Here is a 25,496-nt window from a genome sequence, read left to right as displayed (position 1 = left end):
TCACTGCCTCAACACACCTGATCTAACACATCATCCAGCCCTTCATATGCGGGACAAGGGAATACTGGAAAGTGCGCAAGGCAGTGAGATCCCAGGAATGGAGTTAAAAGCCACTATGTTAGATCATACTACACGTGTGCGCACACGCACACACGCACATGCGCACACACACACACACACACACACACACACACACACACACACACACACACAGCTTTCAATTTCTCCTTTTGCACCAACCTTAAAGAAGAATCCGACTCCAGGCCTCATCTCCGGCTCTGTCAGGTCACTCATAGAGTCAGAGATTGCATCAGGACCGTGGTCAGTATCTTCTCCCTCGAGCCCTCTCAGTGAGGACAGTGAGATTTCTATCAGACTGCCGCGCTTGCCACTAATGGAAGGTGGCTGGACGTCACTTTCAAAGGAGCACTCAGATGGAGCTCCAGAGCTGCCGCCACCAGACAGGTACTCTTTCCTTGTCATGGGTTGACCAGTGGAGCCCCCTTCCAGGTCCAGGCTGAAGATAGTGCGGTCTTCGCTGGAACCGGCCTCCGAATGGTTGTCATCCTCTGGTCGAAGTAGCTGAGAAGCTGGTCGCGATTCACTCTGGCTTGCTGGCGAGCCAATGCTAAAGGAGGATGAGGTCTGGTCACGGTATTGCCATGGGGACACCCTGCGCCGGTGGGGGATGTTGTCCACACTTTGAGGGGCCGTGATAACTCGAGTGAGTGTGGGTGTCTTAAGGTCAGATGACCGTGAGTGGGGCTGGTGGTGTTTGGGGCTTTTGGGGGGTGCAGACTGTGCCCGCCGGTGGGAGCCAGGTGACTTAGGGGGCGTGGCCTGAGCGGTGACCCTGCGGGATGGGGAGGGGGACGAGGAGGCGGAGGTGGGGGGCAATTCACGGGTTGACTCCCTGGATAGTCGTGGAGGTGCTGGAGTGGATGTTTTTGTGCTGGGTGGGATTACCCAGGCTTGGGTGGAAGGTTGGGCCTTCTTCTTCATCAGCTGACTTTGCTGCTCGGATAGCCGTTGCATATCGCTCTGCAGTGAGCTGAGAGCCGCGTTCAGCTTTGATACAGCGTTGTTGTAGTCACCCAGAGGGACTGTGCTCTTTTCTCCCAGTGTACCTGCCACTGGCTTTTCTTTAGGGGCTTGCTGTACCGAGGCTTGCTTTGAGGCATTACCCTCATCCTCCAATAGAGAGCGCTGTTTCTTCTGCTCCTCCTCCTCATCCTGTCGTTCCTCATTCTCCAAGCGTGCTAATCTCTCATCTAGCTCGGCAGAGGAGGAACCGATCTCCCCCTGGCCTCCCTCTTCGGATTCCTCCTTCTTGAGCTGCAAAAAAGCGCTCTTGCCCAGCCTCTGTCGATGCTTGGCGAAGATGGCCTCGATGCGTTTTTTCTGTGCTTCAATGGCCTTGCGTTTCTCCTCCAGCCTGGCGCCCAACTCCGACATCTCACTGCTGAGAGTTGGGCTTTTGCCAGGGCTCTCTTCTGCCTTTTTAGCTGCCCAGGTAGTCATCTGCGGGGCTGCTTGCTCGCTAGGTTTGGGCTCCTCTGGTACTACTTTCTTCTTGCGCTCGGCGAAGCTGGTCATTTTTATTCCACTGTCTGGGGTCTCAGCACCCTGGGGGCGGACAATTCTTGCACCTCCTGCAGGGGTTGCGGGCGTAGAATGCACTTTGGGGAGGTCCTCAGACGCGTCTGAGTCCACGCTCCCATCTCTGAGCACAGAGTCATCGTCTCTTGACCCCTCTGATGTGTGTCTGGTACGGCCAGGCTCACGTGTGACCCCAGATGGCCGGTGCTGCATTCCTGAGTTTGACGGGGCAGAGCAACTGAGGGCTGCTGGGCCTCCGTTGTGTCTGCGGTTGGATGGATCATCTGGCGAGTGCAAGTAGAAGCCGTCGGGCGCCCCATCTGGATGCAGCCGGGGCTCCATTTTGCCCTCATTGTGGATGATCTGCAGGGCCTCCTCAATGGTGGGCAACTCACCTGTCTCGCTCTCATCCAGGCCATTCTCCTCAGCCAGTAGGGGCACCTTTGGGCTCTGGGTGGCCCAGGAGGCACGGTGCGGGCCATTGGGGCCTGAAGGCTTGGTCAGCAGGTGAGTGAGGTCCTCTGGAGGAGTGTATGGGACACGTGTCTTGGGCTGTCCTACGGGATTTAGGTTGTCAGAGCTGACTGAGCGGGTTATCACAGGGTTGCCCATCACTATATCCACATCGCTGTCTAGACCGAAGGGGATGCTGAAGGACACTGCGGAGGACAGAGAGCGACTGCACACACACAGAGAAAGGACAAGTGTTAAAAAATACAACCCAGAGACAGGAACCATCATAAAACAGAAAAATAATGTCAAGAATAAATGATCTTGCCTGGGAGGTTTCTTAGTCGATGTTCGTCCAGCTGCCTCTACATGAGACATTGAGGTAGACTGAGTCAAAGAGCCTGATCCCACAGAGACACAAAACACACAAACACAGAGACTGATGTCAATGGATGAATATACATATGACATATGCACATTGTTGCTGCTATAAGACAACCTTGTACCTCCTTGTACCTTAACTAGAAATGCACTGAAATTTCAAACACCAAACATTTTCTGCTCTAAATTGCCAAAAAGTGGCACTTTCTGTTTTCGGCTGAAGGAGAGAAACGGAGGAAAATTTTGACCAAAAAATACTAAGATAAACAGGCCTACAAAGAAGTGTCAAAACTTTACACTTTACAGACTTTACAAATAATTTGAATGCTAATGAAAATGAGAAATAGGGATTAAAAACACTTATTTCCGTTTGTTTTTCCTGCACCGGTCAGTGCACACAGATTCCAACTATTTAAACATGTTGACTGTGTGGAACTATTTCTCAGTTTCTACAACGGACAATAGACAAGTGATTTGTAAAGTTGAGAGGTTTACTTTTCAGAATTTGTACTGGTCTATTCACCATCAAATGTTTACACAATATAAAAGACAGCTGGCATTAAAATATGGTGTAAAACAAAAAATTTAGATCTTAAGACAGCAACAATATGCATGCAGAACACAAAGACATCCCAGTGACATACAAATACACATCCACAAAACACTGATGGCAAAAACAGTGTAACATGCATAGAGACACAAGATGTTAAGCGAATGACTAGAGAATGTATAGTAGTTTTGTATTTAGCTCACCTGGAGCTGGGGTGATGGGGGAGGAAATCGGCAGAAAGGGCTTTTTAAAGATCGAGGGAGAGCTACTGCAAGAGAGCAGAGGCAAACACTTTTAGCACTTTCAGCACAGACCAAGATAAGAAACAGACACTTTCTAGGTGCGCTGTGTGTTCATGTACCTGTTGCTGCTTCCACCGTTGCCATTGTCAGTCCTACCAGAGGATTCTAAGGAGAGAAATACATATTAGTATAAATTTGTCCAGCCATCCATTCCCTCCAAGATACCATAAATAAAAAGCTGCCCCCAAAGAAACTTGTAGCAGCTTTCAGAAATGAAATACGTAATTTTTAAAAGCAGACTGATGCTTACCAGTCAGCTCTGGGGCCTGCAGGGGCTGAACGAACTCAGGCTTCGAAACCTCAAACCAATATAGGAGCTCTGCCAGAAAGCTCAGTATGTTCACCTGCACAACAGATGATGCTTTATTAGATGAACAAAACTAAAACAAAAGACAGTGTGCAAAACTATAAGAATAAATGTGTAATTTACAGAGAATGCAGGCATTCTCTGTGATTCTAACTGCCAGTAGATCACCAGCTTACTCAAAGGCAGAGAGCAGCAGGTGAGGCTAGGAAAATTCTTATCAGGCACTCAAAATCAGTACTGGCACCCCACCAAGGATGCATGCTCTCCCCACTGCTCTTTTCACTGTACACTAATCACTGCACCTCAATAGATCGCTCTGTCAAAATCTCTAAGTTTGCACACAGCACTAGAGCCATTTGTCTCATCCAAGATGACAAGTCTGGTTCCAGACTGGCGACTGAACAGCTGTTCTTCTGAAGCAGTCATAACATGGAGCTATTGGCGCTCAAAGCATGAGATGACGGAGGACATCAGAAGACTCCCTCCTCAGTCACCCATTCATGGTCTATCCTTACAATAATACGATGGCAGTGGAGTCCTTCAAGTTCCTGGGAACTACAATCACCAAGGACCTGAAGTGGGACTGTACCAGCTGAAGTTCAACCTGCCTCAGAAGCTGTTGGTTCAGTTATACACTGCCATTAGAGTCGGTCGCCCCACCTCCATCACACTCTGGTGCAGCTCTGCCACGAAACATGACATCCACAAACTGCAGCGCATCATCAGGTCTGCAGAAAAGACCTCTGGTACTAATCTACCCACCCTGCTTTATCGCTGACCCATCACACCTGTTTCAGCTCCGCTCCTCAGGCAGATGCTTCAGCCCAATAACCAGTCATTACACGCATGAACAACTGCAAGTAAGCATGTTGAGTTACTTGACACCGTTTTGGACTTAAGCTTTCACATTTTATTCTGTGATTTACAATATTTTAGTCAGTACTGCTACATCTTACCTTGCTGTTGTACTCTGCCTACCTACAAATACGCTTCTCTTTTTATTAACTACTTATTTATGAACATGAGTTTGTGTTTGTCAACAGGAGTGGATGTTTATATGTGTACGATGTGTTTGTATGTGTATGGGTGGTAGAAGTTCTTTTGCCAGCTACTAAAGGTGTAATAATGCATCATTATATCGCAATGCACAACTGTGACGATGTGCGTCGTGAAAGTATGATAATGGATTGTGGAGAATATACATTCTATAGGCCACCTAATGCTACTGCATTAATTGGAACACAAATGTTTGCAATCAACTTATTCCAGCCTTCCTCCTGCCTCCCAGCTCTAGTATTGTTATGATCATCATCTCTTGAATTGAATTTTGGTCAAATACACTGAATCATGAACCCAGCATTGTGAATCAAATCGAATCGCAGGCTGAGTATATTGATACGCTCCTTTCAGCTGCTGTGTAACTGTGAGCTATAGCATTACCGAGATAAACTCCTCATATGGGCAAACAAATTTGACCAATAAAGCTAGATTCTGATTCTGACAAGTCCTTGCACAACACTCAAAATGTTACATTTGTAACTGGTATGATATGTAAATGTTTACATTAATAATCATGTCTGTTGTGATTATGTAAAATAATGTTTATCATTTTTACCTGTCTCACGCTCATATAGGAAGCATAGTGTGTTAACAACAAAAGTTATCTGGATTGGTAACCGGGCACAATACAGTGCTAATTATCAGTTATTATTATCGGCTATGCAGAAATCGCACATCTGTGCACCTCTGAATGAACAGTACCTGTAACTCTGGAGGGCTGTAAAGCATGTCCTCTAACACTAGGTGGCAGCAGCTCTTCAGACAGCTGTCTGAGAACTCCCGAATGAGCTGTAGATTGTACAGACTATCAGCCAGAGACATTGCATCCTTCATGCAAACATCTGAGAGAGAGAGAGAGAGAGAGAGAGAGAGAGAGAGAGAGAGAGAGAGAGATCACCTTAACGATACAAGGCAACAAACGAGGAACGACGTTCTTGCCTGGAGCTTGAACTTTGAAGCTTGTGAATGTGAATGACTTGGAAGATTGCTTTATTTACTGTATTGCTAACAATACATACTGATAAAATTAGATAGAAGATTATAAGATGATAAAGCATGTACAAGGAATAAGTACAGTTTACTGATTGGACATGAAAATACAGCAGGGGAAAGTTATCAATTCTTCACAAGCATTGTTTGGTGTGTGTTTCTACCTTCTAGGCGCAGCAGGTCGGGGCAGTAGTAGTGTATGACAGCAGCTATGGCACAGCCATTGGAGAGATCCTTCACTTCCTTTACCACAGGAAAACAGGGCTTGAGCTTAGACAGCATCTTATCCTTCCTGTACCGGAGCTGCATGAGACAAGAGGGGGTGATTGGTGGGAGTTGTTGGGCATGCATGCTCAAATGACGTTTGTTTGTGTTGATGTGGTTTTAATATGATTCAAATTTATCTTTTTTGTGAACCCTACATGGAGGGTGAAAAACATGAATAAATAACAAAAACAGGCATGAGGAATAATACAAAATAATGGAATGTCTATATATACCCCCAAATAAACACTTACCTACAGCACTGTGCAAAAGTCAGAGAACACCCTCTTTATTTACTGTTCAGTCAAAATTATTTACAAATTAATCTTTTCTGTGTCAGAAAAAAACAGAAAAACATATACTTTACAGAAAACCACAAAAAGGCTCAACAATTAAATGTGATATCAAATTTACTGGTATATAATTTGCCCACTCTTTACTTCTGTGCACTCTAAAGCCATTTTGAACTTTTCCATCCCTCCAATCTTAAAACCAATAAGTTACAGCTGCATCCTCCTAATAAAAGCTGTTTCCAAAGGTGTCACAAAACTGTCACCGTCAGATGGTCAGTACTCAAAGCAGTAGAAAATCTGCACTAGAACACTGAACCTGGACATTTGAGATGTGGAGTTAAGTTTTATGGTCTGACGAGTCTAAATTTGTAATCAGGATCATTTCAATCCTGGGAAGTAGAAAATACAACCAACTCCTAACACCGAACTTTACAAATGTTCACAAGAATAATATCTCTACAGATGTCTTTGAAAAACTGAAAGCACGTCTCCAGAAGAAATGGAAACTGATAAAGTCAAAGGTTGGACAAAAATACGTTGAGGTTTCTGTGTAATTTCTGTTACATATATGCTTTCTTCTTCTTTCCTTATACTGAAAAAGAAATAACTTGTACTTAATGCCTGTTTTGACTGGACATTAAATAAATGAAAGGGTGGTCTCTGACTTTTGCACACTACTGTACTTGAAAAGAAAGGCGGAGAGAGTACGAGAGAAAGAGAAACCATGCAAGCCACTGCAGCCAAACATGGTGAGAATGAAGCAAACCGACGAAATGAGGAACAGCGAAGACATTGTTATAGGAAAGTGGGACAGCAGAGACTCAGGAGAGAAGTCTCAGAAACTCCGACAGGTCACAGCGCTGAACAGAGGCAGCTGTGTGAACGGCCAACACCTGATACGCCACCGGAGCCTGGTTTATCTAACATTACTCTAATCTCTGTCTCACACCCACGTCAAGCCAATATAAACATGTCTCATTCATGCTGTGCCATTGCCAGGTTATGTTGGATTCTCTGAGTCTTGCAGTCTGTAATTCACCAAACATCTTGTAAATAGTTGACATGTAAACAGTTCCGGGCCACTATGATCAGCATGCTTTTGGTCGCCTACCAGAGAAAGCTCTGCATCCCATCATTAATTAGAATTTCTCCTGCCTTGTTTGCACATATGGCACTTTCTTTTCGAAATAAGGCAGTTAGTAGAACTGCTGCTACCAAACTTGCACATATTTAACCATAAATCTGTAGTTGGTATAGTGTGGCTGGCGTTGGTGAACCGCGACTATTAGAGCTAGGCCTTAAGTTCAGGCCATAAATGTCAAAAATCTGTCAAAAAATAAATAAATAAATTCACACATCTCTTCGATAATGCTAGTTTATGCTAGCAACCCTATGGGTTTCTAGTAGCAAGTTAACACAAACAGAGATTCACATTTAGCTGGTAAAAGACACTGAGTTTTATTTAAAGCTTGTAAATGACATATTAAAACAGATTTTAGCTGGTATGTAGCAGTTTCGAAGCAACTCTTTCAGTAAAGAACACTGGCATTCGACTGCTGTTGGTTTCCAACATCTGACTGAAACACACTGGCTAGACTACCACTCATAATCGCAGTCAGTGACTTATCTTGAACTCCCAGAAGGCCTAGAATGATATTGCTTCTCACAGAACTGCTCCCACACACTGGAAATCAAATATGGTTGATTCCTATTTATGTTGGTTCCTATTTCTGTTAGCAGTCCATCTGACACATTAGGCCTTCAGTTCAGCTCCTGAAGTCCTATCTAATGGAAAAGCTAGCCTGGCTGTATCTACCTAGATAACACAGAGAAGAAAAGAATCCTGATTGGCTAATTTCTCAGTTATGATTTCAAGACTTTCCCATTGTTTCTGATGAAAACTTAATAATAAAAGAAAAGCAGTACTTCAACAGTGCTGCTATTTAAACACAACAAAATGACGATTACATTAAACTCAAAATTATAGATTTTTTTTCTCAGAAATCAAGGCACTGAGGGTTCCCTGACTAGTAGTGGGAAACATCATTGCTTTCCATGCAGCACACTGGGGTTCAATTCTCTATTCGGGCATGCACACCACTGCTATAGCGATGACTGTCCTTAGGCAAGATTCCCACTACATTCACCTGCCTCTGTAACATGACTAAACTGTGAGTGATTCTTGATAAGAGATTAATGTAAACATGTATTACTATTTGTATTCTGTACTTCCTGTTGGTCCCATTGTATATATTCTTTGCTTTAAGTCTGTATTTGTTTGTCTCGTTTTAAAATGGTGCCAATAAGGGACCACAAACTAATTCGGTAACTAATGCCTTTCTCTCCACAATTCATTGAGACACAGATCAGAATTGATACATTTGCTGGCAGGATTAAAATGTATTGGTTTATTGTTTCTGAGCTACAGTATGCTTGTAATCTGGATTAAGCCACTGTAGATAAGCAAATCAGCCAATTAAAAAAAATACGTTACACAAATATGTTTCAAATGCACGCTTCTAAACCTAGTAGCCTTGAGTTCTCTTGCCTGCTACATCCACAAGCTATTGAGGTCACCAAACTGAAAAAGGGCCACAGAACAGAGCACCATTTGAGAGAGATCTTAAGAATTTCTATTGTACTGTGTTTCTATTATACTCAGTGCAAATGTAAAAGAATTTGACTTAACGACTGAATTTAAGCCATGCCTTTTAGAAATCTACTACTGTAGCTGCACGATGTAAGGCGCTGCCTTGAAGTACAGTGTTAGATCTAGACCTCTGCCTAACCTTTCTGCTCTACTGCTAATGCTGAATGACATCAGCACTGTGAAGGAGTGTGTCTGGTTTAAGAGAGGAGAGAAGCTCGCTAATGTTACAGACTGCTGTGCATCATGCCAGCAGGGGGCAAAAGAGGACAGTCACACTTGATACTAAGACAGGAAAATGGAGGAAAAGAGGGATGGAATGGAAGACAAAGTGAGAGAAAGAGACTTACAGGAACAAGTTTCCAGTACCAGCGGGTGGGACACTGTTAGAGACGAGTGGAGGGGGGGTATGAAGAGAAAACGGGAGCGAAGAAGGGAGAGCAAAGAGGAGAGGTAGTAAGTACACCGCAGTGGAAGTTTTGAGGGAGAGGACGGCACTGTCCAGAAAGAATTCTGCATATGTGTGTCTGAATGTCTTACCGAGGGCTGAACAGGCTGTGGCTCAGCGCTAGGCTGGGTTTGGTCATTCTCTGTCCTTTCCTTCAGCTTCTGATTTAACTGTTGAGGGAAAAAAAACAAAAAACAACTGTTATTACGTTTCAACATATAAGGCACTTTCTGATGATCTGCTTTCTGAAGCAGCACCCAGGAGAGCATGATATTATTTCTGGCCAAGAGAAATCATTTTCTCCATTAGGATACAGCCTTTGATAAAAGTTTGTAACCCAGATAGTAATGCATTAGCTGACCACTCTCATATCCATGATGGAACTAAGAAGCCGACAGGGCTTTCACAGTTACCACGTTTTTCCAAGACTGACTGTAGTAAAAGAAACAGTATTACGCAAAAGTCCACTGTTGGAGTGGAATTTCCCCGAGACCGTGCCCTGAACTCTTTGCTTTCAATATTTAGGCCCCGTGTAAGTACAATTTTAACTTTATGTTTATTTCTATCGTTGTTTAACCCTCTGGGTCTTTTCTTTATTTTTGCATATATTCTTAAATTGCATATAACATGATATCCATATGTTTCATATCCAAATGCTCCCTTATCTTTGTTGCTACTTTCCAAAGCTGCTAGATCAATTTCAGTGGCTTTTTGCATGCCATTTCACATGTGTCTCCAGTGTCGACTGAATTAAGAATAAAGCGTCTCCAACATGATGGATAAATTTGATTTGTGTGTCTGTTGGTCCATTTCACACGAAATGTTGATGGACACACGAATCCGCCAACTACACACGGCGAGAGGCAGATCACGTGTATCTTAGCCCCTCTTCATAGCCTCATATCTCCAGATGTGAGTCACGTACGATCTCATAAGATGGAATAAGATGTTTAGGTGCTGTAGCATCACAAGGATAGAGAAACAGAAAACATCAAATTTGACATGCAGTTCATGGTCCTCAGAGGGTTAAAATATGTCTGACAGTATTTTATTTATTTATTTCTCAGTAAGCTGATATGGATACTTGGGTTTGGGCTGTTACCATGATGATACTGCATAGTCCACCACTGTTTCGTGAAGAAAAACTATTTTGAGGATGTGAAAACTCATGACACTTTGACGTCACAGCTATGTACATATTTAACAAAACATTACACAGAAGGCTTAACAATGAAATAAGATAATATCAAAATTTTCCACATCTCCAAAGTTCCGTCTAAAGCCGCAGTCAGAACACAAGAACGTGAAAAATCTATTCACTTCTGACAGCATTATTCTTCACTGTGCGCCAAGATCATCTAGGTAAAATTTAACCCTGTGAATTTGCGAACCACTGAAGCTTCAGCCAATAGGAAACAAGAGGGCGAGCTGTGACGTCTTCTTTCTGAAAAGAATATTAAACTGAGAAATTCCTCAGTCACAGCTGCAAAAAACAAACTAGTTACCCAGCTAACATTAACCGTTTACTGATCGATACATTCTCTCCAAAATCACCTTGATCAGTACTGTCTGTACTCACCTGATTGTTGCTCCACCCCCATAAAGAAAATACCTGGGCAGCAGTCCATTGTGACTGTGGCTTTAGAAGTTGGGCAAAATTTCTGCTTCTCATTATCCAAGTAATCCCAAGCACATTCAGTTATATTGAAATCTGGACTCTGAGGTAGTCAGTCCATCGTTCTAAGAATACAAGTAGCATCTTTGTTTGATTTGTAAATTTTCTTTACTTTGGTCTTTTTTTTTCCCCTCAGTGAGGCTTCTTGACAGCTACACATTCTTTCAGACCCATGGTGCTGAGTTGTCTTCTCACAGTGGAAGAAAGGACAGAAATAACAGTGGATTTTTCAGCAAATCTCCAAGATGACAGCTTTAAGTACTTGTAACAGCCATTTTGACTGGGAATTAAATGAAGGGTGGAGGTCACATCTGCCCAGTACTGTTGGTAACAGGGGAAAATATCTGAAAACATGGGATATATCGGATAGCGTTATATACAGTATTACACTAAGTTGGCTTCTCACTCTCTAACCAGTGACTAGCAAGGTAACACCATCCTGGAACCAAAAACCTTGGTAAGTATGATGCAATGCTACATCAAAGACTAAACAAACAGTGTATGTGCTTCAGTCATGCTGTTGTTTCTGTCATAATGCATGTTGCAATAAACTGAAACAAATAGCATGGCTAAGTATGATTATACAGCCTTGCCCTAATCATGTATAGGCCTGGGTGCGGTCGAAACATGACTGTATGCGTGAGGTGTTCCCTGTTGTACAAACTGAATTTCTTTATTAAAATTGGTAATAGTTGTAAAATAAAACACATATACGAGGTGATCTGAGGTTGCACAACACTGGTTGTCTGGTTCAGATATACTGACCACAAAAAATGGTTTGTTGGTTGTTGGATTGGGGCCCTCTGCAGGATTCAGTTAGGCTGGATGTGCTGTATGAGGTTATCTGTGTTGCCTGAACGTGTGCATGAGGAATGGAAAGGATGTATACTGATATATGAGGCTGTGTGGGCACTATACGTGTTGTGAGTCAGGTTATGTGTTAGAAAAGAGGTCTTCAAATCTAGGCCTTGCATCCAGTTTCCAGGTCCTGGATTTTGTAAACACTGGTAGGTCTAGTTGTAGGTGGCCAAACAGCTCCATCAGCAGTTCAATTAACCACCAGTGTTTACAAAATACAGACTGGAAACTGGATTCAAGGTCCAGATTTAAAGACCTCTGTCTCTGACTATTTATTGAAGCTGTGTACAGTAATTATTTGTATTTGTGGCAAAACAAAATAACACAAATTTCCCTTAACCTAAATGTAGCCTGATAGGCCAAAACATGTTTGCTGTCTGAAATTTGCTTCTTCACTTTTGCACTGGAGCTTTAAGGCTGATGTAGTGAACATGCAACAGAAGCTTATATTCACTGGTTAACAATGTGTAAAGCGCCTAATGCATACATTATAGTGTCATAATATGACAGTGACATAACAGGGTAATATTACCTTTACAGGTAATTATCATGACAGATTCTATAATGTCTGAAGTCATGACAGATTATGTCACATGCAACTTTTTGCTAAATGTACTCTATTTCGCCCTGATGACATCAAACATCATAACTTTAGTCTTGACAATTACTGGTAATGGTAACATAACGGTGAACACAATCTCTCATGACAACTCATGACAGCATGTGACATATGCCATGACATGTTTATGGCACAGTTATGTCAAAGTTATGTATCAGTATTCAAATATAACATTAGCTGGAATTTGCTTATGCTGTCTCTGACACTGTATGACAGTGTCATCTATGAAAATAGACAAAAGTATGATGCATGTGTATAGCATTCATTGATAACTGAACTGTTACTTGTAGCTACATTAGCCTCATAGCTCCTGTGTAGAACTGAAGAAGCTTCAGACACCAAATCATGTCTTGTGAACAATCGTGGGGGAGGAAATTGTGTATATTTGATTTTCACTCTAAAGTTGAGTATGTTATCTCCATGCGCTGCTGTATGAATCTGTTTACAGTTGCACACTCACCGTGTTGACCCAGTGCAGCAGGGCACTCTCCCAGTCAGCCTCTCCCTCGATCAGATCTGCTCCTCCACTCGCCCGCACCGTGCTCAACGTCTCCATGGCACCCACTGCCATCAGCACGTCTATCAAAGCCAAGTGGGCAGTCTGCACCAATCACAGAGGAGAAGAGCAACTGTCAGAGGGCGAACGAAACCCAGCCACCATTAAGACCAGCCTCATTCAATAATGCAGTCCAGTGACATTTACAGCAGTCTGACAGCATCGCAGAGGCTAATGGAGGAAGCCTGGAGAGAATCTCTGTGACGGGAAGAATCAGAAGTGGCTCTGAGGCGCTGGTGTGCCATTTGAACAAACCTGTTATCTGCATGAGATTTAGGTGAAACAGTGACTTACAGGGCAGAACAGATATGAAAACTGTCACTGATATCAATTTTAAGAAGTACAAATTCTGATAACCGATAATAATCTGATAATCAACCAGGATAATTTGACTGGTGATGCCCCAAAGTGAAACGTCTGCACCAAAAAATGAAACAAACAAATAAACAACAAATAAAATCATTAAACAAAAAACAAACTAAATTTGTTACAGTATGTAGGCTACAGTTTGTGCTCCAAACAACCTTGACAACAGAAAAAAGTTGGTCATCGAAAGCGAATGATTTAGATTTTGTTTTTTTGGTTATGCTTTGCACTTTGGCACTGCTGTTTGTGAATTTTTTTGCCATTTCAAAACTGTAGCTACACACAGCATTAGCATGCAAGCAGGGACTTTCGCTTCTGCCTCTGTTGTTTCGCTGTATTCTGTGTATCAAGTGGAATTGTGTGTTCTCAAGTGGTATCAAACCTGTAGTGGAGATGTTCTCGGGTTGTGTACCTCATCTTGGTATTTGACATGAACAGCAGTAACAAATTATTTGTCTAATGTCCCTTATAGGAAATGTGAAATAATTACATATGGCTGACATTTTCACTATTGATCTGCTACTGATCAAACTGTTCGAACCTGTCTGCACTGACCAGCGCCAGAAAGCATTTATTTAACGTTATTTGTAAAGACTTGTATTTTGACATTCGTTGTATGCCTACTTAATCTTTGTGCTATTTGGTCAAAATTTTTAGATTACAGCAAACATTCTGAAAATATTCTGAAACTACCAATTCTGTTAACTTATTTTCATATAGAAAAATCGACAAAATCTAGTTTAACCAGGGTGCCCAAACTTTTGCATGTGACTGTGTATATCCGCTGATGCCAATATATAAACATTTATAAAACATACAAATTAGGACCATATCTACCTGGATTAGCATTACTGAGAAACAAAATTTATTTCTATTTATTTATAAGGGGGTTATACATGCAGTAAAATGAATAAAACAAAAGACATTTTAGTGCAGTAGCCCTGCATCGCTTAAATGTTCTGCCTGCAAATGTTCAAAATTAAATGTATGCTGATACGAATATGATTCCGATATTATTGAGCATCCCCATTTTATATGGTCAAAAATGAAAGATTCATACAGTTTTTACAGAATGATATCCCGATTCCCAGGTCCTAATTGTCCAATTTTACTGACATTATATTGGTTTTCCAATAACAAAAGGCAAAGTTGACCTGCATTTTTTCAGATCAGTAAAAAAAAAACCTATTGTTGATTATGCACCAATAACTGTCGACTTTTTTGGTTGCAGCATCATCAGGATTCTAGCTCAAGACATCCAGGTGACAGACTGAAACCTTTGAGTCACCCTCTGTTTAATGATGTTGCAGCAATACAGGCAGAAAAAATAAATCTAAACACAAAACACCATCATGGTTAAGACAGCAAGGTTATGACAGCATGAGACTAACGTCATTAAACAAACTGCTTTTTGGTATGAAGCAAACAACATGGAAAAATAAGGAAAAAAAAGAAAGTAATAAATGGAAACAAAACCTTCAAAAAACTTTTGGGTAGACCTGCCCTAGTGCTACTTCTTGTTTTGAGTTTAAGAAGAAGTGTAACAATTGAGAAAGCACAATCAATTCAATCACTAAAGCACTGTCTAACTAAAACTACTGGAGTATAAAATTAAAATATGAACATCAAATTTGATCAAAATTTAAAATCAGTATAAGCCAGAAAATTTTCATATTTTCAGGCCCTAATTCTAATATAAATCAAGCAAACAATCCATGAGATTTTTGCCTGTAAAGACCAATACCTGAAACTCTAATTCTGGGTGATTTTATCAGCCATGTGATATCGGTTGGGCCAAGTAAATCACAGAGTGATGGACAGATGGACAGAGAAACAGACAGACACAAATGTGCTTCTGTTTGTGTGCTGTGTTTTGCTGTATAATACAGTCTGAAACAGCTGCAGTGAGTCACACTCTGGAACAGATCAATATTGAATATGCAGTCTGCACTTTTTCCCTTTCCCTCTGCCCGAGTTAAAGCAGGACACTCCTCTCCTCCTGCCTCAACTTCCCCTCTCTCTCTGATATATTGCAGCATGACTCACGCGTTGGAACCAACACAACCCAACCATGTAAATGAACTCACTGGGGAATGTACCCTGTTCTACAGACCTCGCATCCACATCTGCGCTCTATGTGCGTCTCCAGAGTGCAGCCGAATCAGAGCGTAGGCGAACAAAGTATCCATCATAACCCCTTCCTTCCTAACATCATCAACGCAGCCATTTCAAATATACGCCAGGAGCAGCATTTCCGGCTCCCGTCCAAAAACAGAGGAGAGAGATGTGAAGGACCTCCTGCATCCTGAAGCCATTAGTTCTCCTCCTCTCATCCTCCCAGCCCATTAAAAACAACCCGCCAACATTAGCAGCTCAGCCAGGGAGAGCTCCTTAGTGCTGATAAGAGGGTTAGGTCATTACCCACAGCCTCCGCTTACACCAGGAGCCACTTTCTACACCTGCTCACCCTGATGCACTGACATTGCTACTGTTACTAGTTCTACGGTTATAACTGCTACTACTGTTACTACCACCAGCACTATCACCGTTACTATCACTGTTACTAACACCACTCTTGATACTGTTACTACTGCTACACCCCCACTGTTACTACAATTACTGCTGCTGCTGTTACTAGGACTACTTTTGCTACTGCTACAAGCACCACTGTTAACAGTTACAGCTGCTGCTAGAGCTACTACCATGCTAGCATTGTTAGCATTACTATTACTACTGTTACTACCTCTACTGTTACAAGAACCACTGTTATTGTCACTACTACCACTGTTACTACTGCTACTTTTACTACTCCTGTTACTACAACTACTGTTATTGTAACAGTAGTTGTAGCAACAGTTACTGCTCCTATTGTTAGCTTTACTATTACTACTGTCACTACCTCTACTGTTATTGGCACAACTTTTACTACTGCTAGTATGACCACTGTTAATTACTGTTAATTACACCACTATAATTACTACAGCTACTACCACTGTTACTACTGCTACTTTTATTACTACCACTGTTACTATCACCATTGTTACTACTGTTACTACAATTACTACTGCTACTACTACTCACTACTAATACCGTTACTACCACTACTGTTACTACCAGTGTTACTTCTGCTACTACCACCACTGTTACACCTGCTACTGTTTCTACAAATACTGTTGCTGCTCCTGTTGCTAGAGTTACTACTGTTACTACTACTGTTTATGCTACTGTTACTACTACTACTGTTACTAGCACTAGTGTTATTTTTACTAGTACTACTGTTACTACAGCTACTACCACCGTTACTGCTGCTACTTTTATTACTACCACTGTTACTACCACTATTGTTACTACTATTACTACAATTACTACTGCTACTACTTACTACCACTACTGTTACTACCAGTGTTACTTCTGCTACTACCACCACTGTTACACCTGCTACTGTTTCTACAAATACTGTTGCTGCTCCTGTTGCTAGAGTTATTACTGTTACTACTACTGTTTATGCTACTGTTACTACTACTACTACTACTGTTACTAGCACTAGTGTTATGGTTACTAGTACTACTGTTACTACAGCTACTACCACTGTTACTACTGCTACTTTTATTACTACCACTGTTATTACCACTATTATTACTACTGTTACTACAATTACTACTGCTACTACTTACTACTAATACTGTTACTACCAGTGTTACTTCTGCTACTACTACTACCACCTCTGTTACACCTGCTACTGTTTCTACAAATACTGTTACTACTCCTATTGCTAGAGTTATTACTGTTCATGCTACTGTTACTACTACTACTACTACTACTACTACAACTACTACTACTACTACTACTACTTCTATATTATACAGTTGTGTTTCTATTATATTTAAATATATATTTGGCAGCTTCACAAAAGTCTTTAAGTAGAATAGCACATCTCAAAGTGCTGTTCTCAGAACAAAGGACACATCACTGCAGAATGAATGAAAACATCACTGAATATGTTTGGGATTACCTGAGTTGTGAGAAGCAGAAAACTTCTAAGACTGACCTGAAAAATATCCCTGCAGATTTCTATGAAAACTGAAAGCAAGTCTCCCAAAAAGAACAGAAGCTGTAATAAAGGCTTTTTTGTGCAGGCACACTAAGTGCCTTATACTGTATATCATCATATTGCCCACCTGTTACTACTACTACTACTACTACTGTTATTACTACTACTTGCATCATTAGCCACTTTCTACACCCCTGATCAACCCTGTCTTAATGACACTGCTACTACTTTCACTGCTATCGCACTTACTACCCTTACTACTGTTTCTGTAATAGACACCAAGTTACACTCTGTGGGGCCAGGACAATGGAAGATGTGAGGTCACTCAAGTGCTTCAGACACTGGAGGAACCTTTGACCTAATGAGGGAGTGAAAGCCGCCTGAGCGCACACTGGCTGGACAGAGGCCAGACCTTGCACTTGGAGCATTTGTTTAAGTAAACTGTACTGATCTAGGATCATCTTATAATCTTTTAGATACCAACATAGCATACAGTGCAGATGTATTCCGGCAGTGTAGGTCACAACACAGAATTTCTTAGTTAGAAACTGACTCACAAATGTTAAACTACAAACAGAACCACAACCAAATACAGCCTTAGACCAGCCCTCTTAATGTGAGTCATTGCTCTGTTTATACAAATCTACATTTGCAGGATTCTTCAAGGACAGGCCCTGTGTATTTCCTCTAGCCGTCCACTTGATGGACAGTGAGAGGGTCATGCCAAGCCCGGCCCTCTGAGGACAGCCAGTCACTTCCAGTGAGCTGGAGGATTGCCAGGTCTTTACCGACCACTCCAAGGGTTCATGTGGTCAGGCCATGTTTTGGCCACAATGCATGGGAAAAGACTACTCACACTGCAGCTTGAGCTGTATGTCATGTTATCTGCAGAGTCTGGGCACCGTGTTCTAAGTACGATTCCTTTCTGCGGTGTTACTACACACACTGTGGTCTCCTCCCTCTCCTGCACTGGCTACGAACACTCTCTCTGTTATAATCATTAACTCTCTCAAGTGAAGGAACAGTCAGAAGAACACATTCCCCAGTGCATGCTGCCACATGGTCTTCAAGAGCCTGAGTCTGCAGTATACATACATACATACATACATACATACATACATACATACAGTCAAATTTCATCAGGCTTGAAACTAGCGAATATTTTCATTTTTAAATATTCTATCAAATATCCTCAAACGTCTAAAGGAATAAAAAAAATGTGTCACACTGTAATAACTTTGACAAAAATGTTTAAATCTTACTTTTGCTTACATGTTATTGTTATTTTTGTTGTAATATTTAATTTCTACTAATTAGTATTGTTACAAATACAGTATTTAGTTCTTGCACTTAAACAAATTCAAATTATTTATTTTGCTGAGCCAAATCACCATCTCTAAAGAATCTGGTGTTTTTTATGAATCAACAGGAGTAGTGGAAGCAACTGGAAACAAGACAGATAATTAGCCAATTTGGCTACTTTAGGTTTGTACTTTAATAGTTGCATTCGATGAAGAAAAAATACATAACTAAATAAAAACATTAACTGCAATTATTTATATGGCAAATAACCATCAACTAAAATTTCAAGAAGTAATAACTCACATTACTTTTAATTTTGAAAGCAAATAAATCTGTTTTACTTAATTAGAAACAGAGAACTTCTACTTTAGTAATATTTTACAAAGGGTATCTGTACATTTCCAAGAGTTGGTCCACCACTGAAAATAGTCCTAAACCATTGACACAGTAGAGGAATATAGGCTATGAAAACAACACTATACAATGAAAGTTATTATTTTGTCATGACCATAAATATAAAAATATATAGAAAAAGTGTAGAATGCACACTTAAATGTTATTCCAATATTAAAAATTACTGTAATCGGCTTGCATCTAATTATAATCAACGCAGTTAAATCTTCAGGCCTGTGCACCATGACGCACTTTTTATGTCCCTAACACACACACAAACACACACACACACACACACACACACACACACACGAACTACACTTTCTGATCTTTTGTGAGCGACCACCAGACCGCTGCAGTTACACACTTGAGCGGTGGGGAGAGTGAGTTGGAGCTGAAATGCTGACCTCTGCACAGCCCAGAGCATGACGCCCCGTCACACAGCATTCATTCAGCAGCCTGGGACGAGCGACCCAGGCCAAGGGACTGCACTGCATGGGATAAGCCTTCAGAGATTAGGGTTTAGCCCACTGGAGTGCAGGACCAGTGGAGAGCTGCAAGGAGAAGACCAGACTGTAGTCTGTTACAGACTCATGTGGAGTCGCGGAGGACAGCTGTGCTACTTTTGAAATGCATGATTAAGTGTAGAAGGTGCACAGAAACAATGTGTTCCAGACTGAGAGAAAGTGAGAGCGAGAGAGAGCAAGAGAGAGAGAGAAGGGTCACAAGCCCAGCTCTGCTGTGAGGTACAGTAATTATTCTGAGGAGGGAGTGGAGAGCAATTCATGACAAAGGCGAGGAATGAAAGAGAGAGAGAAAAGGAAAGAGACGGCGGGGGAACGCAGGCTTGGGTTTCCCGTGACGGCCCTACAGAACTCGCTAAGCCAAATCACAAGTTCTCCCTAATGAGAGGGGAGCGAGGCCCAGTCCTGGAACACAGAGCACAAACAAACCTGCCACATCACCATAGCAACCAACCATGACCCACAGTGCACCTCCCTACAGGCAGGAGCTGCGCGCTAAGGCTCTCGGAGTCCTGGGGCAGCAGCAGCCACCCGACTGCACAGAGCCGCCATCAGTCTAGAGCTCAGTGATATGGCCAAAAATCTTGTCAGGTTTTTTTTTTTTTTTTTGCATTTAAATCAATATTGATAAACACTTTATCATCACTGTCATATCAAAAATTCTAATGCATCAGTTTTTGTCGAAATGGTTCAGAATTACTTTGAATAAAATGTTGTTAAATTCAAATACAATAAAGTTAAGAATGTTTTTTTCCAGCTCCTATAAAGTTATCATTTTGAGATTGACGCAATCAAAAGCAACTGATTACACGTCTGCCTTCCACTGATGATTATCAACTTTTTATTTATTTATTTTTTTTAACACAGCTTTTCTTCCCAATTCAGTCACTGTCAAATCCACCCATGAGCTAGGTCTCCCCTCATGATGCTGCCAAGCATGCTTCCTCCCAGACATCTTTTGGAACTACCTCTATTGCAACGGCGTTGGACAGCTCAACATGCTTGGAGGAGAACACTATCTGCCAATTCTGTTACATCAGCTAGCATCGCAATGATGAGGGAACAGGGACACCATCCTGAAAGAGTGAAGCGCATTCCCGTACCACCAGCACAGCTCCTTATGATATAAGACTGAGAAGCCTCAATTAACCTCCACACCATCATTCTGCAATGACTCATTTCAGCATGGAAAGTTATGCAGTAACACCTCATTACCTGCCATGCCTGTTTAAACCAGTGAAAAACATGCTTCCTGCTCAAAAACTTGTAAGCTAACATTGTTGTTGGCTTAGTAGTTGCAAATTGTGTGAAAATCGCTTAATCTTAACTATCTGAAGAAGACTAAAGGCAACTGTTACTGCAGCTGTGTGCTGTATGTTTTGTTTTTAATAACTGATGTAAATCACAATATAAAAATCTTATTAGTCCTGGTCATGTTTCGTGAGAGAAGTCATCCCATGCCTGTAAAGCTGCAGCACGGCTTTAGCAGTTTAACGAGCATGACAGTGGGTAAAAGTCTATCTCGCACTGCTAGAAAATGTTCTAAAGGTGCTGAATCAGGACATGGACTAACATTATGATACTACTGTTGGTTGGCTCAAGTCTACTCCTGGCCACTGATGGCTACAGTATCACCTGGGATTGGATGCATGATTTCCTGATAAGGTAAACCCTTAGATGGTTGCACCACTCACGACTGTTTTTAGCAACTGTTCTTGATGTGTTTATTCTATCTGTTCACTTAAAAAGTATGACAAAGCACTGTGCAGTTTTCCTCGATAAGCTGCAAAATGATACACTACAAACTGTTTTTTTTGCTATTTGCTATTTTGCCTTCACGTTTTGTCGTCAGTGATCAATACAAAAAAAGTCTTTTAACTGCGTAGTGTTCAATCATAATTTTTAGCTCCTCTAGTCTCAATTTCAATTTCCCCTCTTAAAACAACGCTTTTGCTAATGTACACACTTTAAAACGGTTGTTCAAGGGTTCTCTAGTAAAGAAAATGGTTCTATATAGAACCATAAACACTCAATGACTCACTTGCATGCTTAAAAAGTTCTCTGCGTAGTGAAATCGTTCTTTAGATTTATGGAGAGTGTGTTGTAAATGGTTCTATATATCACCTTTCTTAAAAAGGGTCCTATATAGCACCAAAATGTTCTTTTACTGTTACAAGCTTGGTATCATAACAATAGCAGAGCTCTTTTTGGTGCTATATGGAATCACATGCAACACATTTCTCCAACAATCTGAAGAGCTATTTCACCATGCAGAGAACCGTTTAAGCATGCAAATGGGTTGTTGAGTGTTCATGGTTCTATACCTTTTTAATTACTTTACTAAAGAACCACCTTTTTCAAGAACCTTGAAGAACTCTCTTTTTTAACCATGTAGACAATAAAAAAAAAATTGCAGCTCTTGGGATCTTAAATTGCGATTTCAATATAAAAACGATTAATCTTTCAGCCCTACTGCTTCAAACACATTCTTCACTGCTGTCCACACACCATCCATACTGGGTAGACTCCTTTTCAAATGTTTCCCAATCTAGCCCCACAAAATCTCAATGGATTTACATGGTGTCTCAATTTATATTAATAAACTGCACAGCTTCTTGAACAGAAAATAGCTTGCTGGAGTATCCATCACTTGTTATGGTTTTTAAGTGAACAGACAGTGTTGACATGCATGTGAGCAAATCTTTGACTGCCACTGTATATTTTTCCTAATATTCTATTTTAAATCTGAGTAGCATTTTGAACCTTGAACAAATGGCTTTTGATGTAATAAAAAAAATGATCCATTGGTTTGTACAGGTGAGGAGCTAGTCGTGTTCACCCTGACTAGTAAGTAAAATGTGTACATCGCCACCTAGCATTTCAAAGTAGTCACTGATCATAGTTATTTCATCAAAAATCTCATCGGAATATCATTTTTTGATTTTGATAAATATCATTAACGTTGTATTGCCCAGGCCCAAGTCAATCTTCTCATAGCATCAAAACAAACCCTTGAAGCAGAGACTCCATGACAGAACGAAGTAGAAACAAAAGAACCGCCGCCTCAGTGATTATAGCTGCAGTTTAACAACATTAAAAAAAAAAATCCAACCATGTACACATACTTAGCCCAACCCCCCAGACCTTTACCCCGCACAGCCACGAGCAGGAGGCTGAGTGGGGTCAAGCTCTCAGTAGGGGGTGGTTTTCAGGAAACCGTGCATGATGGTGTGGACTGTGTCCTTCTTCCTCATAGCAGACACATGTAAACACACAGGCCGCAAGAGCAATCTGTATTAGCTTAGGCAAAACCAGCCCATCTGGAAGGCCATTAAACACAACAGAGCAATGTCGCAATCTAAAGAAGACTTTGTTGTCTAGCATGCAGCTATGGGGGAAAGAAAAAAAAAACAAAAAAGCCACATTACTTACTTAGTTGGAGAAATACACAGCCTTACACAATATATAATAATGTCATTTTGCTCTGCCTTAGTAGAACCACTACAAATGAACAACACGTACACCATTTCGAACCAAGAGCAACTGCCTCACAGGAAGTGGACTGAATTCTGTATCTCTGTCCTGTTTTGGTTGTGCATGTTAAGGCATTCATTAGACAGTTCCCTCATCAATTTACTAGAAAAACAACCCAGGGCTCAACTGGAGCAGATCCAGACCCCTGCACTCCCAGCCTGTAGGTGAGACGGGTTTATGTACGGGTGACACCTCCTGTTCGCGGCTGCTTTCTCGTAGGGAATGCTGTCTACGCAGCAAGAGTTAAACGCAAAGCGTGTTGGCTCCTGTCCGAACCCCATTAACCAGAGCTGGTGGAGTAGAGCCTCACTCCGCTGATATACTGCAGCGGCTGACGTGGAGTCTGGATCACAGATTATCACTAATCTTCACAGATCTTTTATCCTCAATCTGAGGAGTGCTGGGTGGGGGATGTGACAGACAGACAGACAGACAGACAGACAGAGAGAGAGAGAGAGAGAGAGAGAGAGAGAGAGAGAGAGAGAGAGAGAGAGAGCGAGAGAGAGAGAGAGGGCGAGAGGGTGAGAAAAAGATACAGTGTAATACACAGAAAAAGATAAAGGAAAAAAGAGACTGAGAAAAAAGAAAGAAGGAAAAAAAAAACAAGAGTGTAAGACAAAGAAAGGCTGAAAGCAAGAATAGCTTGAAGAAAGAGTGTGAAAATGAATGGGAAGAAAAAGAAGAAAGGCAAAAAGAAATGAAAAAAAGAAAAGACAGTGGCAGTGAGACAGAGGGAAAGACAGATAAGAAAGATAAGAAAGAGAAAAAAGAAAAAATAAAGAGCGAAATAGAAAAATATAAAAGCAATAAAGAACAGAAAGGAGGGGGAGAAAGAAAGTGGGAGCTAAAGCAAGAAAGAAAGAGTTACATACAGAAAAAAGTCTGTAAGAGAAATGAAAGAAAGATAAAGCAAGGAAAAAAGTGAGAGTAAGAAAATAAGAGAAGGCAAGAAAAAGTTAGCAGGCTAGAAAGAGAGAGAAAAGTAAGGGGGAAAGAAACAAAGACAGAAAGAAAGAAAAAGAAAAAAACAGATACATTTCAATTACACACAAACGCAAGTGTACAGTACAATGAAATGATGGGCAGAGTGAGAGAGAAGACAGAAGAAAGACAGATATAAAAACAAGGGTCTCAATCTCATCATGTCTTTCAGTCAGTCAGTCAGTCAGTCAGTGAGTTTATATATAACGTGAGCAGTAAGATCAGTGACTGTACAGTGCCCTCGTTCTCATAGTGAACGGATGCTGTTTGATGTTTCACTGACTCTGCACAGTTAAGTCTGCCTCATGCATGCCAGTAGATTGAGCTTTGCACCGATTGCTGCTGTTCCAAAGCTGTTTACTGGCTGTGGCCCACCCTGCTGCTCCATCCTCCTAATGCTGCTGCCGCGTGACCCACTTTCCCCGCCGCTACCGCAGCCAGCCAGCCAGCGCAGCCCGCGCCAGACCGTTACAGCCAAACCCCAGCGCTCCCTCACAGCCAGGCCTGGGAACGGCTCCCCACACCGCCAGACAGCGCAGACCGAGCACAGAGCACATCATCACACCTCACTGAACCCGTCGCTATGGCACCAGCGCAGCACCTGCTGCCATGACCACCAGACAGAGGCAGCTGAGTGCAGAGCGCTCACTATGGTGAGAGCCGCACACGCACCAATCCGCTAGGAGATATTATGAAGCTTATGTCTCTGTTAGGAAAATACTCTCTGAGGCGTGACAGAAAAAAGAAAGAAGGTAACAGGTAGGCGAATCCACGGAAAGAAAAGAATAATAATCAGGTCACTGCAGAAGACTGACAAATCAAACAGAGTTATTCATGTCTGAAAACGCAGCTCTTTCAATGTGTGGGTTCACGTTTTATTCTAAAAAGGTGAACAGCCTTCAGAAAGATTAATTCCCTTGAGGATACGAGCAACAGCTGATGCTAGAGGATCACATCTGAGAAAAGGCACAAATAAGAGGTGTCCCCTGACTTCAACCCTGTGATGAGAGATGGAGCAGAAAGAGCAACATCCACACAGAATTAGCTCTCTTTATTCGGTTTATTGCTTCAGAGGAACAGTTAAATCTTTTTTAGATTAACACAACTTTCACTTTATACCACATAGAGTCCATTAAATCAATCATTAAGATATAAACAAAGTCATTCTGAATGGATTGATGTGAAATGTAAGTTTCTAGAAAATCTTGCTGAGTCAGAGTTTTTCACAGCAGCGACAATTTGAACCAGACGTCTGAAGAGTTTAATGCATTAAGCATGTATTTATAGTTCGGTTCCCTTGGTCTGTACCAAAGTGGAAAACGATACGCTGTTGCATTTTAGTGCTGG

The 25,496-nt window shown here is 41.6% G+C and overlaps 1 protein-coding gene across 1 annotated transcript in view; it reads right to left on the bottom strand.

Moving 5' to 3' along the window:
• The window catches only part of camsap3 (calmodulin regulated spectrin-associated protein family, member 3), a 55,256-nt gene that overhangs the window by 6,890 nt on the left and 22,870 nt on the right, over positions 1-25,496 (bottom strand). Inside the window, exons 3-11 of the mRNA XM_036567497.1 lie at positions 12,903-13,043; positions 9,383-9,460; positions 5,803-5,941; positions 5,351-5,490; positions 3,533-3,626; positions 3,342-3,387; positions 3,184-3,248; positions 2,378-2,450; positions 241-2,278 (exon numbers count right to left, since the gene is read on the bottom strand). Of these exons, the coding sequence (XP_036423390.1) occupies positions 241-2,278; positions 2,378-2,450; positions 3,184-3,248; positions 3,342-3,387; positions 3,533-3,626; positions 5,351-5,490; positions 5,803-5,941; positions 9,383-9,460; positions 12,903-13,043 (2,814 nt within the window). The remainder of the gene's footprint in view (positions 1-240; positions 2,279-2,377; positions 2,451-3,183; positions 3,249-3,341; positions 3,388-3,532; positions 3,627-5,350; positions 5,491-5,802; positions 5,942-9,382; positions 9,461-12,902; positions 13,044-25,496) is intronic.

This window comes from Colossoma macropomum, unplaced genomic scaffold (assembly GCF_904425465.1).
Source record: "Colossoma macropomum unplaced genomic scaffold, Colossoma_macropomum, whole genome shotgun sequence".
Classification (NCBI taxonomy): Eukaryota; Metazoa; Chordata; class Actinopteri; order Characiformes; family Serrasalmidae; genus Colossoma; species Colossoma macropomum.
Note: the sequence above shows the minus strand (reverse complement) of the source record. Positions and strands in the feature narration are given on the sequence as shown.